The 15,842-nt window shown below is 42.0% G+C and overlaps 1 protein-coding gene and 1 pseudogene across 2 annotated transcripts in view; both read right to left on the bottom strand.

The window, feature by feature from the left end:
- The window catches only part of LOC135203069 (SAGA-associated factor 29-like), a 53,709-nt gene extending 49,275 nt beyond the window's left edge, over positions 1-4,434 (bottom strand). For both annotated transcript variants that reach the window (XR_010311854.1, XM_064232676.1), the window contains exons 1-4: positions 4,279-4,434; positions 1,797-1,978; positions 1,506-1,640; positions 184-306 (exon numbers count right to left, since the gene is read on the bottom strand). Coding sequence is in view for 1 of the 2 variants with exons in the window: in XM_064232676.1 (XP_064088746.1) it covers positions 184-306; positions 1,506-1,640; positions 1,797-1,978; positions 4,279-4,306 (468 nt within the window). In the remaining variant the exon portion in view is untranslated. The remainder of the gene's footprint in view (positions 1-183; positions 307-1,505; positions 1,641-1,796; positions 1,979-4,278) is intronic.
- LOC135202827 (SAGA-associated factor 29-like) overlaps positions 4,309-15,842 on the bottom strand; it is a 72,220-nt pseudogene continuing 60,686 nt past the window's right edge.

The following is a 15,842-nucleotide window of genomic DNA, read 5'->3' as shown; positions in this document are numbered from 1 at the left end:
TTATTCTTAAAAATTATAGCTTAAAAATATTCAAACTATATAACATCAGACTTGGATCAGGATTTTTTCAAAATGTAGTAACGAAAACATAAAAAACATAAAAAGGCTCCAATAACGAGGTGTGTTCTTATTTTTAATACTTAAGGGAAAGACATCAGTAATACTCAAGTATCTTTGACCTACCTGTATTCGCAAGTCATGGCGAATGTTGCGTATCTGATACACAGTGTTTAAAGCTTTCTTCATTAGGGCAACTTCTTTCTCAGAATCAGCTACAGCTTTCTCATACAGTAGTTTTAATTTGCCCTGGAAAAAAGGATAAAACTGGTGTAGCTTCAAAATTGTACACAAAATGACATCAATCACAGAACATGAATAATGAAAATACTTAAAACAATCAGAACAGGAATTAGGTTGATAAATTGGTTTTATAAAGCTAAGATAATACAAGCTCTGAAATAGCTTGTAAACCCAAAGTGTTTGTTCCAATGGAACGCAAAATGTGAAGTAATGATAGTTATAACTTTAGGTGGTTTTTATTTCCCACAAAAATACATAGAGTTCTTATTTGCTTTTACGGTACTCCTAATGCTGAATGAAAATATGTATTCTAGTAATAAATACAGTCTTTTTCATATCCAATTAGAAAAACCACATGAATATAGTCAACATGTTTATCAATGGCATGAATTTACATATTAACTACAGTCCAAGATTTCTGAGTGACAAAAAATACATCTCATTCATACTCTCTGGGGTTGAAAAGGACTCCATATTTCTATTCCTAATTCAAGGAATATATGATGATCAATGGGCATAAGGACAAAACAGAAATATTCTGAAGAGAACAGACATCAAAGTTCAGTTGTCAACCATAAGAGTGCCTAGAATCTAATATTTAATCTATGCTATCATCATACTACACATTCTCAGGGAAAAGTCAAATTTTATGACACTTGTATAGCAGGACTTGAAAGAACAAAATGCCCCTCTATTTTCTCAATGCTTTGTAATTCATGGTATGGGGATGTTCTTAATTACTGGAATGTTCCCATCAGTCAGCAGTTTGTGCCTGATAATAATAGCTGTATGCAACACACACGCGAGGCTTTAATATCACTAGTGATACCGAAAACATACCTGCTAGAATTAGGGAAAAAGAAAATATATGCAGATACTAACACTTTCTTCGAATCTTTGCCTTTACTTGAAATAGTAACTCATATGCACAGTACACGTGCAACGCTTAGTGAAACTGCTATAATTCCATACAAATGCAGTACCAATACAATGCACCTGTAAATTTATTTTTGAATAAGAACTTCCTATCACACATATCAGGCCCATAATCAAGTTCATCCTTACCAGAACCGAGGAAAGTTTGTCACAACTAGGCCTATCACCTACACAGACAACGTTCTAGAAAACTTTGAGAATAGCAAATACTTCAATAGGTAACTGCTTCATTATAAAGTAAAGAAAATCGTACAATTCAATATGCTTACCCTATTAGTAACGGTCAGCTTTTCTTCACTAACAATTTTCTCAGATAAACTATTAATGTTATTCATTTGGGGAATATTTTCATCACGGGCCCTTTGTAGTTCACGGACAAGGTCTGATAAGACTTTGACTCTCTCCTGGAAAATAGACAAGAAAAGTAGAAATGTATTTCATCTACAATAAAAGTGATAATAAAGTATAATTACACCTATGTATATCACACAGTATACAGGATCTCTCTTAATCTCATCCTAAAAAACAAAAAATTCTAAATAGAATAAACAAAACCCAACCTGTAAGGCCTGGGCCTCTGAACTCATGGCCATGGCCATTTCAGTGGATGTTGAAAGGGGATATGGTGTCACATTGATCTCCGGGAGAGGATCAGTTCGTAGTAACTGCTCCCGACGAAACGATGGTGATGATGTGCGTAACTTTGGGGACTTGGGGCTATCTAAGCTTCTCTTGGGACTACCTGGAATAATCAAGGAAAAGTAAAGTAAAATCCCTATGGTAAAAGAGAACATAATGAAAGATGAAAATGATGTGAAATAAAGAAACATATCATTACACCTTAGACACTAACCCTTAAACACAGAAGCAGTATTTTAAAAATCGTCTCCCATATGCCAGCGGCGTTCGCGAGTGAGCGCCGAAGCGGTATTTTAAAAATCGTCTCCCATATGCCGGCGGCGTTCACGAGTGAGCGCCGAAGTGGAAATTTTTTTTTTCAAAAAATCACAGCACGCTTAGTTTTCAAGATTAAGAGTTCATTTTGGGCTCCTTTTTTTGTCATTGCCTGAAGTTTAGTAAGCAACCATCAGAAATGAAAAAAAAATCATTATCATATATAAATATGACAGCGCAAAAAAAATATTTCATATATAATTGTATACAAATCGCGCTGTGAGCAAAACGGTTAAAGCTAATGAGTTAATTTTTTTCGTTGTATTGTACACTAAATTGTGATCATTTTGGTATATAACACATTGTAAAACAATCAAGGCACACAGAGAACATATTATCACAAAATTATGCATAAATTCGTAACGCACGGACGTAAACAAAAGTTGTTTTAAAAAATTTTTTCACACCCATTAATAGAAATATTCTGCTAGAGACTTCCCGTTTGTTGCAAAATGAAGGTAATTAATTGAATTTTACTAGACCGTAAGTGTTGTAGCTTACAATTGCAGTTTTCGACCATTTCAGTCGAGTTAAAGTTGACTGAAGGACAAATTTTTTCTATTTATCATTATTTATAGGAAAATATTTCAAAACTGATAGAAGCTACAACCATGGGTTGTTTTTAGTTGTATTCTACATGAAATTGCACACATTTTCATATATAAAACTTTATGTAACGGCTAATTTAAAATGGCGCAAACATTACGACAATCGGACGAAAAAATTTATGATTTTTTCGGAAGAGTTACCGCGTGGACATAAGGAAAAAGTTTATTTCATAAATTCACCATAAATCGAAATATTGTTGCAAAATAAAGGTAAATGATTGAATATTACTAGACTGTAAGTGTTGTAGCTTACAATTGCAGTTTTTGACCATTTTGGTTGAGTTAAAGTTGACCGAAGGACGAATTTTTTTCTATTTATCATTATTTACATAAAAATATTTCAAAACTGATAAAAGCTACAACCATGGGTTGTTTTTAGATGTATTCTACACGAAATTGAGCACATTTCATATATAAAACTTTATGTAACGGCTAATTAAAAGGGTGCAAACATTACGACAATCGGATGAAAAAATGTATGATTTTTTCAGAAGAGTTTCTGCGTGGACGTAAGAAAAAAGTTTTTTTTCATAAATTCACCATAAATCGAAATATTGTGCCAGAGACTTCTAATTTGTTTCAAAATGAAGGTAAATGAGTGAATATTACTAGAATATAAGAGTTTTAGCTTACAATTGCATTTTTCAACCATTTCAGTAGAGTCAAAGTTGACCGAAGGTTGAAATTTTGGCACTTATCGTTATTTATATGAAAATATTTCAAAACTGATAAAAGCTACAACCATGAGTTGGTTTTGGTTGTATTCTACATGAAATTGCACACATTTTCATATATAATAATCCATGTATTGGCTAATATAAAATGGTGCAAAAATGATGTCAAAGTGACGAAATAATTTCTCAGATGTGTCGCTGATGCTTTTTAATGCGAGAAGAAAGAAATTCGCACTTACGCGCCTGGGTAACTATTGTAAACAAAACAACACCTTGATCCGTGAACTCCCAGCATCCCCCATGGCATGTGATTAAAAAGTTTTTGCCTAGTAGGCCTATAACTATTTTTCCGCGAATATTAAAAAAAAACTTTTTTTCGTCGACGTATCATACGTCCAATCGGCACCCGACACAATTTTCGTCGACGTTTAATACGTCCAATCGGCATTAAAGGGTTAATCCTATACTGATTAGTATCAGATTAAAGACAGAATTAGAGAATAAAAAACTTTCCTGAAATATTGACTTGTCATTATCCTATCTAATTTTATGCGTTGGACTGGAGAGAAAAAGTCTAAGTCATGAGCATTAAACAAAACAATATCACCTACAGTAAAAATAACCACACAATCTTATGTCTAAAAGATCTTTCCAATAAACACTGATATTTACATATAAAAGAAAATGGGAAGATTGAATCTAAATCAAGATTGAAAGAGATGTCTACAAGTAATTTTTCCTCCTTAATAAAAGATAACTAAATTTTACGAGTACAAAATATAAACTGAAAGTTTTAAGAAACTTACCAAGGCTCTTGTCCTTTCCCTTCCCCATATTCAGCAGTCAATCCACAGGCTTCTATATTCTTTGCAAGTTGTCTTTTGGCTATAGTGTAGCCTGCTAGTATAGTATAAACCCAAGAAATAAGGGTTAATGCTAGAAGTATCTGTGAAGAAAACAATAAGATTAAATCTAATGTGCTGACATCAAAATTTTTTTTTTAAATTTTCATTCATCAAAATATTTTTTTAAATATTCATATGTAATGATAGATATATACTACTCTACTACTGACCATTTCAAGCCCTGTGATGCATAGGTTTTCTTAAATATCTTTTTAAATATCAACTGTATCTTCCTGAAAATTTGACACAACATGTTTTACACCTTCCGCTAATATATGGCAATATAATTAAGTACCCAAATCAATAATTAAGGCACTTTACTAAAAAATTTTCAATTTCCTCAGTATTAGTTGTAAATATACGAAAACCTGTCGTTGGCTTAGCCAAAGAATTAGGAAAGAAGCCCCGCCCACTCCTCTCTTTCTTACTCTGTCTGATACTTATGAATGGAATAGTGTACTACCCATATGTTTTTTTTTTTTACGTTTTAAAATGTACACCAACTACCATTTATTACTGATTACTTTTCATTAAGCCATTTGTATGTTTTTATTTGTCATGTACCTTTCTTATCTATTTCCATGAGAATGGTGTGGTAGTGGCAATTTTAGATTATTATTGGAGATATAAATATGGAAGGAAAAAAAACAGATCATAGGTTGTTTAAAAGTAAGATCACTATATACATTATTTTATTATATATATCCAATAAAGTGTGTACAATATATACAGGAATTTTACAGATTTTGAAGTAAATTTTTGCAGTAACTATGAAAACAGCATAGACATACTAAACAAACAACTGGTGGATAAAATATATCAAAAGTTATTAATTACAGGACTATATATACACACATGTATAAGGATATTTCAGCTCACTCCCCATCACTGTCTAAAAACAGATCGTCCTCGTCATCACTGGCGACGTCGACAACGATTGGATCTATGCAATCCCGGACATTGTCAGTAAGCCAGTATTCGTTCTCGAAAGCTTGACTTCGTTGTACAGTTCCTTCCCACACCTGTTTAGTGACAGCAAGCCTTGCTTCCTCCAATCTGGCCTTTAGGTCTGCCCTGGTGAAATGCCGTAATGATGAATGACACATAGCTTCATATGCGCCCATACCTGCTCGATGGCATTGAGTTCAGGATGGGCGGGTGGATGGCAGACGACAATATAACACACCTGAACAGCTTGTAACTACTGCCCCTCTAATTTTCAGCGGGTATATTTTCCAGTATATATATACTCTAAATAAACCAAGAGGTCATAATAATCTCTCAAAATTAAAAAATGAAACACAAATAAACTTTATTGCATAAACTAATTTAGATACATAAAACAATAATCCATAAAGTAATTAAAAAATGTAAAACAACAATATTTTACCTTAGAAATAGTGCTAAAGGAACCTATTTCACTGGGCGACACGGGCTCTTCGCCCAGAAATAGATTTTTCCTATGTCAAAATCCCTTAATTGTAGTACGGAACACTTTCATTCATATTTTGTTAACAGGGAGAAAAAGAAGTGGGCGGGCTGTCTTTCCTAACGGTGTCCGAAAGTCTCAGTCAAATGCAAAGAAAATTGGAAATGTTCAAGAGTAAAGTGCCATTATTAATAATTTTAGATACTTAGTTATACTACAGTGGACCCCTGTATTCGCGGACTCACACATTCGCGGATTTCTCTCGGGAACATTTCCCTGCATTATTCGCGGAAAATTCACGCATTCACGGTATTTTTCTATGAGAAATATCCACAAATTCCTGGTTTTTGTTATCAATTTCATCATAAAATGCACTTTTGTGATAAAACTATTAAAAAACCAAGTATGAAAATTTTTAGTGGTTTTTCTTAACTTTTAACTAACAAAATAGGCTGTTTTTAGCGTTTTATAGGGGTTCCAAACATTTGCGGATTCTAACTATTAGCGGGGGGGTCTGGTACGCATCCCCCGCGAATACGGGGGGACCACTGTATTGCCATACATTAGCAGAAGGTCTAAACATGTTGGGCAAAAGTTCAAGAAGATACAATAGATATTTATAAAGATATTTAAGAAAACCTATGCACTGCAGGCCTTGAAATGGTCAGTAGGTGACTTTTACAAAGTGGCCCAATCAAAATCTCCGCATCCTACGCCCAACCAGACTGGGGGAGGGTGGGGATGCATTGTAACCTAACCTAGGGTGCCACACACTGCTGAATTAAATATAACAATTTGTCGAAAAATGATATTGTTATGATACAATAAAGTTTCATACATACTTACCTGGCAGATATGTACTTAGCTAAGACTCCGTCGTCCCCGACAGAAATTCAAATTTCGCGCCACTCGCTACAGGTAGGTCAGGTGATCTACCAGGCCTAGCCCTGGGCGGCAGGACTAGGAACCATTCCCGTTTCCTATCATATTTTCTCTCTTCCACCTGTCTCCTGCGGGGAGGCTGGGTGGGCCATAATCGTATATATCTGCCAGGTAAGTATGTATGAAACTTTATTGTATCATAACAATATCATTTTCATACAATCAACTTACCTGTCAGTATATACTTAGCTGATTGGAACCTTGGGTGGAGGGTAAGAGACAGCTACTTCTGGAATAGACAGGTAAACAACATATGTTGTAGGTATAAATAAACCTTGGTTCCTACCTGATAGGTGGTAGACTTCGTGGGTGCTGCCCAGTAGTCTGCATCACCTCAAGAAACTTTAGCGAGATATATGATCTATGGCCAAGAGTTCTTGTGGGTCTGCCGATGGGGTCTTATCCGCTTACTCGGCAGAGCCTGAAAGGACTTTGTCAATGGGTGCTGATCCACTTATATGACAATACACCTTATGAAGGAGCATACAACCAATCCCGACCACCTGATCCTAACCACATGTTAGTAATAAAGATTGTTCCGAGTTATCCCCCAAACTCTTAACAACAACCATAACTCAAAAACACAATACGCACACATACATAAATTTTATAAATAATACTCATCTAATAAGATATCACAAGAGTTCCTTACTGAACAACAGTGACTGGCCGCCAGTGCGACACCTAGCCCTTTTTGTTAGAAGAAAGTCTAGAACATATCTAAAAAGAAGGTATGTATACACTTAAGGATGGTGTTGGCTCCTATACCCAGGATCGTATCCGCAGACACGAAGGGACCTAGAGAAAAACATTTCTCGTAGGTCACACGAACATCTCTCAAGTAATGAGATGCAAATACTGAGTTGCATCTCCAAAATGTCGTATCCAAGATGTTTTTTAGTGACATATTCTTTTGAAACGAGAGAGACGTCGCTACTGCTCTCACTTCATGAGCTTTCACTCTCAACAGTCGAAACTCTTCGTCAGGACAGATCTTATGCGCCTCTGTAATGACGTTTCTCACAAAGAATGCTAGAGCATTCTTGGACATCAGTCTTGTGGGGTCTTTTACCGCACACCAAAGACCTTGTCTAGAGCCCCCCATCTGGTGTTTTCTCTGAAGGTAGAACTTTAGAGCTCTTACAGGACAGAGAGACCTCTCTGCTTCTCTACCTACGAGACTCGATAAGCCTTTAACCTCGAAGGTCTTAGGCCAGGGATTCGTGGGATTCTCGTTTCTAGCTAAAAACAAAGCTTGAATCCTACTCTATCCTCCAGAGCATGCAGTTCACTAACTCTTTTTGCTGTAGCTAAAGATAATAGGAATAAGCATTTTCTAGTTATGTCTCGAAAAGACGCCAGATGAGGAGGTTCGAACCTTTCGGATGACAGGAATTTGAGCACTACATCTAGGTTCCAGCTAGGAGGAACCGGTTCCTTAGACTTCGTAGTCTCAAAGGATCTTATGAGATCGTGGAGATCCTTATTATCTGCCAGATCTAATCCTCTATTCCTGAAGACTGCCGAAAGCATGCTTCTGTATCCCTTTAGATGAGATTCTTCCTTTAGGAACCGCAGGAAATCAGCAATCTCCATTACAGAGGTAGTGGAGGAGGACAACTTCTTAGATTTGCACCACCTTCTAAAACCTCCCACTTGGACTGATATACTCGTCTAGTGGAGGCTCTGCGGGCTCTCGCGATCGCGCTTGCAACTTTACGAGAAAACCCTCTCGCTCTGACGAGTCTTTCGATAGTCGAAAGGCAGTCAGAGCGAGAGCGGGGAGGTTTTGATGATACCTCTGGAAGTGTGGTTGTTTGAGAAGATCCATCCTTCTTGGGAGGGATCTGGGAAAATCTACCATCCACTCCACCACTCCGTGAACAATCTTGTGCCCGGCCAAAAAAGGGGGCTATCATGGTCATCCTTGTCCCCTTTGAAGCCACAAATTTTTTCAGAACTAGTCCCAGGGATCTTGAAAGGAGGAAAAGTGTAGACGTCTACGTGAGACCAGTCTAGTAGGAAGGCGTCAACTATCAGAGCTCTGGGGTACTCTACCACCGAGCAAAAGACTTCCAGCCTTTTGGAGAGGAAACGTGGCGAAGAGATCCACATGAGGGGTCCCCCAAAGAGACCAGAGACCTTGACACACTTCTGAGTGGAGGGTCCACTCTGTGTGAAGGACCTGGTTCCTCCTGCTGAGTCTGTCCGCCCTTACGTTCCTTTCTCCCTGAATGAATCTCGTAAGCAGGGAGATGTTCCTGGGACGTCCAAAGCAGAAGGTCTCTTGCAAGTTCGTAAAGGCACAAGGAGTGAGTCCCTCCTTGTTTCCGAATGTAGGCAAGTTGCTGTGGTGTTGTCCACATTTACTTGAACTTTGTTCAACACAAGAGGTTCTAGACTCTTCAGAGCCAGGTGTACGGCAAAGAGTTCTTTGCAGTTTATGTGCCAGGACACCTGCGCTGCTTCCCAGGTGCCTGACACCTCCTTCGAGCCTAATGTTGCTCCCCAACCTTTCTCCGACGCGTCGGAGTACAACACTAGGCTTGGGTTCTGAATCTTTCAGGGAGATTCCCTTGTTCTCCTTCAAAGGGGGCAACCACCATTCTAAGTGAGGTCTCATCTCCACTGGAATGGGAAAGACGTCTGAAAGATGTTTCCGGTCTTCCAACTCCAAGACCTCTTGAAGAAGAATTGAAGTGGACGTAAATGAAGTCTTCCTAGCGGGAAGAACTGTTCGAGCGAGGAAAGGGTCCCTAGAAGGTTCAAACCATTCCTCGCCGACAGTCTGTTCCTTCCCTAAGAAGAGAGAGGCTTTCTCCAAGCCTTTTGCGAGTCTCTCTTGTAAAAGAAATACTCGAAAACCCCGAGAATCCATCTGAATCCCCAGATAGACTAAGTTCTGTCTGGGGGTCAGCTGCGACTTCTCGAGGTTTACGAGTAATCCCAACGATCTGATCAGGTTTAGGGTCAACGTAAGGGTCCTCCAAACACTGTCTCTCTGATCTGACCCTGATGAGCCAGTCATCCAGATACAGAGAGGTGAAGAAACCTCGCCACATTCTTCATCAGGCTTGTGAAGACCTGAGGAGCTGTGGACAGGCCGAAACACAAGGCCCTGAACTGAAAGATCCTTCCCCCCATCATGAAACGGAGGTACTTCTTCGATGAAGGGTGAATCGGGACATGAAAAAATAGGCGTCCTGGAGATCCAGAGACACCATCCAATCTCCTTGGAGCATAGCCGCAAGGACTGAGGCCGAAGTCTCCAAAGAGAACTTCTCCTTCTGAACAAATTTGTTCAGAGCGCTGACGTCTAGTACTGGCCTCCAGCCCCCCGAGGCCTTCACAACCAGAAAAAGGCAATTGTAAAATCCCGGGGAGTTTTGATCCAGTACTAGTTCTATCGCTCTCTGTCCCACATCTGATCACCATCAGTCGAAGAGTATCCCTCAGCACAGGATCCCTGTATCTGGCTGACAGTTCCAACGGAGTTGAAGTCAGGGGAGGACTGTCCAGGAAAGGGATAAGGTATCCCTTCCTTATCACCGACATTGATAGGCGTCCGTGTTGATACATGCCCAGGACTCCACAAATCCCAGGAGCCTGGCACCTACTGGTGTTTGGAGGAGAGAAGCATCACTTTCCCTTCTTAAAGGGACGGAAGGCAGATCTACCTCTCTTCTCAGGAGCCTTCCTTTTAGAGGGCGCTCTGGAGGGAGGGCCTCCTCGAAAGGGCTGAAGAGACGTACTCGGCCCTTTCTTCTCAACTACTGCTGCAGGTCTCTTCTTCCTAGATGACTGAAGAAGCAGGTCTTGAGTCGCCTTCTCAGTTAGTGATTGGGAAATGTCCTTCACCAACTGAGAAGGAAACATAAAGTCAGATAAAGGAGAGTACAACAGAGCTGCTCTCTGAGAGTGTGAGACCGCTTTGGTCAAGAAGCACTGAAGACCGCCTCTTCTTGATCAGTCCCGCTCCAAATAAAGAGGAGACTTCTAAGGATCCTTCTTGTACTGCCTTGTCGATGCATGACAGTATACAAAGAGTACTTCCAGGTCGAGACCCTCAGCGTCATGAGCCTTCTTGGACATCACCCCAAGGGACCAATCTAAGAAATTAAAGACTTCCAAAACGAGGAGATGATCCAATTCCGAAATGCCCCAAGTCACACGGGCAGAGTTCAGTCCATGTCTTCTAGACGCATCCACTAAGGTAGAAAAGTCTGCTTCGGCAGAGGGACCGGGAGAGAAAGACCCATATTCTCTCCCGTTTGGTACCAAATGCCACTTCTGCCAGCGAGTCTCGCTGGGGGGCATGCAGAAGACCGTCCTGACTAGTTCCTTCTTAGTATCCATCCAAGTATTTAGTGACTGAAGAGCCCTCTTCATAGAGATAGTAGGTCTCATTTTAAGGAAAGACGAGGATTTAGGCACCTTTGCGCTTGAAAACGAGAGCGCGGAGAGAGAGGAGCGGCAGGAGTTAACGCGTCCCCATATTCCTCAAGAAGAAGGGCTGTTAAGACTTTGTAGCTGGAAAGTCCTTCCCTACCGCGAGCCTCGTCTTCAGAATTCTCGTCCATCTCGGGGTCCAAAGGAGAATCCCCAGCAAAAACAGGAAGTCTTCTATCCGAGGGAGACAAACTCCTTGTAGGAGAGGGACTAAGAGAGTGTACAGAGTCCCTCTTGACAACAGTAGAAGTCTCACGTCTGGTGGTGCATCAAGTCGATAGACGGATGACGCTTGTAAGACGCCTCGCGCTCGGATGGCGTCCTGGCTGGCGCCTCGCGCCTGGCCTGGGACTCCTCCCGTCTGGAGGACGCCTCGCGCTAAGGCTGGGCGTCCTGGCTGGTGCCTCGACGCTTGCTGGCGTCCTGGCTGGCTCCTCGCGCCTGGCTGACTCCTCACGTCTGGAGGACGTTCTCCGCTCGCCAGGCTGGCGTCCTGGCTGGCCCCAAGCGCCTGTCTGAAGCTTCGCGTTTGGATGACGCTTCGTGTCCTGTTGGACGTCCTGGTTGGCATCTCGTGCCTGATAGGCTGCACGTATCTGGAAGACGTTTCGCGCCTAGAAAGACGTCTCGCGTACGGCTGGCGTCCTGGCCGGAGCCTCGCGTCTGTCATGAGTTTCTCTTGCACTTGTTCTGAAATGCAAGTCCTCTTCTACATGCTTGGAAGAGGAAGCTTCATGTCTGGAAGGAGCCTCGCGCCTGGCAGGTGAAAGAGGACGAGACTTCTTGATAGGAAGCGCAACGTCCTTCTTGCGCGTCGGATCTCTAGTCAGAACTCCTACCAAGGAGGCTAGTTGTTCCTGAACAGCAAGTAGGATCCTCTTAGAAGCTTCCCCGGCGTCCTCCTCAATGGGAGGAGAGGGAGACCTCGAAGGAGAACGATCCGATACATCCATATAGGGAGACGTAGGCACACACTTCGCCTTCTTGATCGAGGAGGGAGCTTCATCAGAAAAGCGCTCTGGGCTCGAGTTCAAAGAAGGTTCTTTCCAATGCCTTTTCAGGGGCCTGGAAAGATCCGAATCCTTCCACCCTCGTTTAGGTGAAGGAGAGGGAGAAGAAGAGAAGCACTCTCGCAGGACGCTTTTTCTAAAGCGGTCCTGAGCAGTCTGATGCGAAACAGAACCTGCTGAAGGGACGTCTGACCATTGGGGATTCTCCACGACCTCCTTAAGGCTTTCGACTTTCCTTCTCCTCTGGGTATGGGAGCTTGGAAGCGGTCTAGGCCTGGGAGCGTCGCAGAGACGATCAAACGCCCCCTCCACAACACTGGGAGCACTCACTTCACTGTACATGTCACTGTCACTATCCTTACCTTTTAGGGCCGCCATTTTGGACCTCATCTTGTGGATAGTAGCCTTCAGGTCGGCGATTTCAGAGGCCGATTCTGAATGCAAAGCCTGTGAAAGTCCCGATATAGAGGGAGAATCAAAAACATTAAGATTAGGAGAGATAGACTCAATAAAAGGCTCAATAGGCCTTTGAAACACACACCCTTTGATGCACGTCTCACTCTATCCCTTTCTCAACTTCCTCAAGTAAGAACTTAGAGTCTTCCATTCTTCAGCATTCAACCCCTCACATTCATGACAGGTATTAGATGAAGAACATTCAAACCCCCTACATTTACGACATACAGTGGTTAGGATCAACCGAAGCCTTCGGTATCCTCACCTTGCAGCCTACATTAACACACATTCTCACACTAACACTTGAATCAGACATACGTACTGAGAAAAATCCAAAAGCAAATCCAAATTCAGTCCACAGTAGCGAATGCCAAACCAAAAACACGATCCAGGTACGTCACCAAAAAGTCCGATGAAAACGATGATCAAATGCTTTGAAATAAGATTTCAGGTCAGGAGGTAGTAACAACAATGTTGATACCACCGGCGACAGAGAAAATATGATAGAAAACGGGAATGGTTCCTAGTCCTGCCGCCCAGGGCAGGCCGGTAGATCACCTGACCTACCTGTAGCGAGTGGCGCAAATTTGAATTTCTGTCGGGGACGACGGAGTCTTAGCTAAATATATATCTGACAGGTAAGTTGATGTATGAAATTGTATTTTTCCTAACTATACAAACCTGAGGTCCTTTAACAATAGGAAGGTACTTTAGTGGCTGCTGTACCGTCGTAAGCTTCGAACAGGGGGGGTTCAGTAGTTAACTGCTTGTCTCACTGTTGGCGGTCAGCTCTTCTGCGAGGAAAGGAGTCACTTTGCTTTAGGCCCAGGAAAACGCAGAGTGAGGGGTGGCATGAGGTGGGACATATGTAAAGGACCTCAAGGTTGTATAGTTAGGAAAAATGATATGTTATTGTACAATAAAGTTTAATACATACTTACCTGGCAGATATATACTTAGCTATAGACTCCGTCGTCCCCGATAGAAATTCGAATTTCGCGGCACACACTACAGGTAGGTAGGTCACGTGATCTACCCCGGGGGGGGGGGGGGGGACCCCTCCCACCCCCCCCAACCGCTGGGTGGCAGGAATAAAGGACAACCATACCTTCTAGAACCAGATTTTCTCTTAAACCTGTCGTCCTGCGGGGAGGCTGGGTGGGCCATTCAATCGTATATATCTGCCAGGTAAGTATGTATGAAACTTTATTGTACAATAACCAATATCATTTTCATACATTCAACTTCCCCTGTCAGATATATACTTAGCTGATTGGCACCTTTGGCGGAGGGTAAGAGACAGCTAATTACTGATTAGTACAGGTAAACAACATACGTTGTAGGTAATAAATATAAAACCTTGGTTCCTATGTGTTTAGACGAAGGGTCGACTTCCTAGCTATTGCTAGTAGTCTGCTTCGTCTCAAGAGCCTCAGCAAGGATGTGACCTATGGCTAAGAGTTCTTGTAGATCTGTCAATGGGGTCTATCCTCTTACTCGACAGAATCTAATGGTCATTTGTCAATGGGGTCTTATCCACTTACATGACAATACACCTATGCCTAGGGGCATAATTAAGGAGCACAACACCGATCCCGATCATATGATCCTTTCAAACAAACCAAAGAAAAAAAACACTATGTTAACATCAAAATTAACTCACTTAGTTAAGGATCAGTGTCGGCTCCCTATCCCAGCAACGTATCCATAGACACGTAAAACCAAGAGAGAAGGATCTCTCGTAGGTCAACTTGACCTCCTTCGTGCAAAGGGAAGTCAACACAGAGTTGCATCTCCCGTAAGTTACAGCTAATATGTCCTTCACGACATATTGTTATGTAACGAACAAGAATTCATAAAAGCTCGCACTTCAAGTGCTTTAATTCTCAGCTGTTTGAAGGAATCATCAAGTTATTCATGAAGTGCTTTAGCGATCACACTTATTTCAAAGAAGACCAGGGCTTCCTTTGAAATGGATCTTTTCTGGATGAAGCCTAGAGCCTGGCTTGAGCCTGGGTGGCGCCTCGCGCCTCGTGTCTGGCTGGCGGCCTTGCGCCTGGGTGGCGCCTTGCGCCTGCCTGACACTTGGTTGGCGCCTAATTCCTGGAAGGCATTCGCCTGACTCATGGCTGGCGCCTCGCGCCTGGAAGTAGCTTCGCGCCTGGTTCCAGACTGGCACTATTTGGCGTCTGGCGCCTGGCTGACTCCTCTCCACTTGCTGGAGCTTCGAGCTTGGTAGAGTCTCGAGGATGTCTGGCGATGCCCACATCGGGACACCCTTATCTGTCCGATTTGTTCGCCTGTAGCGCATCTGCGCTAGGTTGGAGGCCCCTCTTTCTCTTCATCAGACAATGACAGTGTTCCTTGAAAACTGTCTGCCTCTTGGGCGGGTTTTTTTTTACGCCTTTTTTGAGGCATATGGCACCTGGTTGGCGCTACATTGTCCAAAAGTCATGAACATCCACAATAGTTTATCAGGAGAGAAACTGGAGAAGAGTGGAAGAAGTTCTTCCACTTTGAGCTTTGGCCTCTCCGGCAAGGGGAGGTGATTGTAATCAGCTACATCCAGTAGACGATAGGATATCTAACCGTACGAGAGATAAGAGTCTTCCTCCGAGGAGGGTCCTTCTTGAATACTTCCGTGCTCACGGAAGGGATCTCTTCGTACATGTTGAAGGGGTGTCTCGTTGCAGAATCTTCCCTATCCTTGCCCGAACAAACGGGAAGAAGCCTGGAAGTCGTAGGAGACTCCGAGCTGAAATTGGGAGTACTCCTGATTTCTAGCTCTTTATTGTATCCCTCTGAACACCTTCTGGGAAGCATTTCGAGCCGTCATCGCATTCCAAAGACTCTGTAGGCAAACGTTTGAACCATTCTACTGTAGATGCCTGGACAACAAAACCTCTATCTGAAAACATTGAATCAGGAATAGGGGGTTTTAGTTCTTTTGCCAGACATACTATGCTGGCAAGAACCCATTGCTAATCTCCATAGAATCTGATGCGAGATTCCAATGCTCAAAAAAAATTCACTTGTCTTCTTGATTGCTTAGGACCAAGAGAAACAAAGAATTCCCTCATAAAAAATTTCTCAAAGAAGTTTGATGAGGAGCAGTTCCATCTTGTCGGAACATAGAATCTGTGGCCACAAAAAGATCCCATTAGAAGTACATGATATCC

This window comes from Macrobrachium nipponense, chromosome 33 (genome assembly GCF_015104395.2).
Source record: "Macrobrachium nipponense isolate FS-2020 chromosome 33, ASM1510439v2, whole genome shotgun sequence".
Classification (NCBI taxonomy): Eukaryota; Metazoa; Arthropoda; class Malacostraca; order Decapoda; family Palaemonidae; genus Macrobrachium; species Macrobrachium nipponense.
The sequence above is the reverse complement of the archived record's forward strand: the minus strand, read 5'-3'. Positions and strand labels throughout refer to the sequence as shown.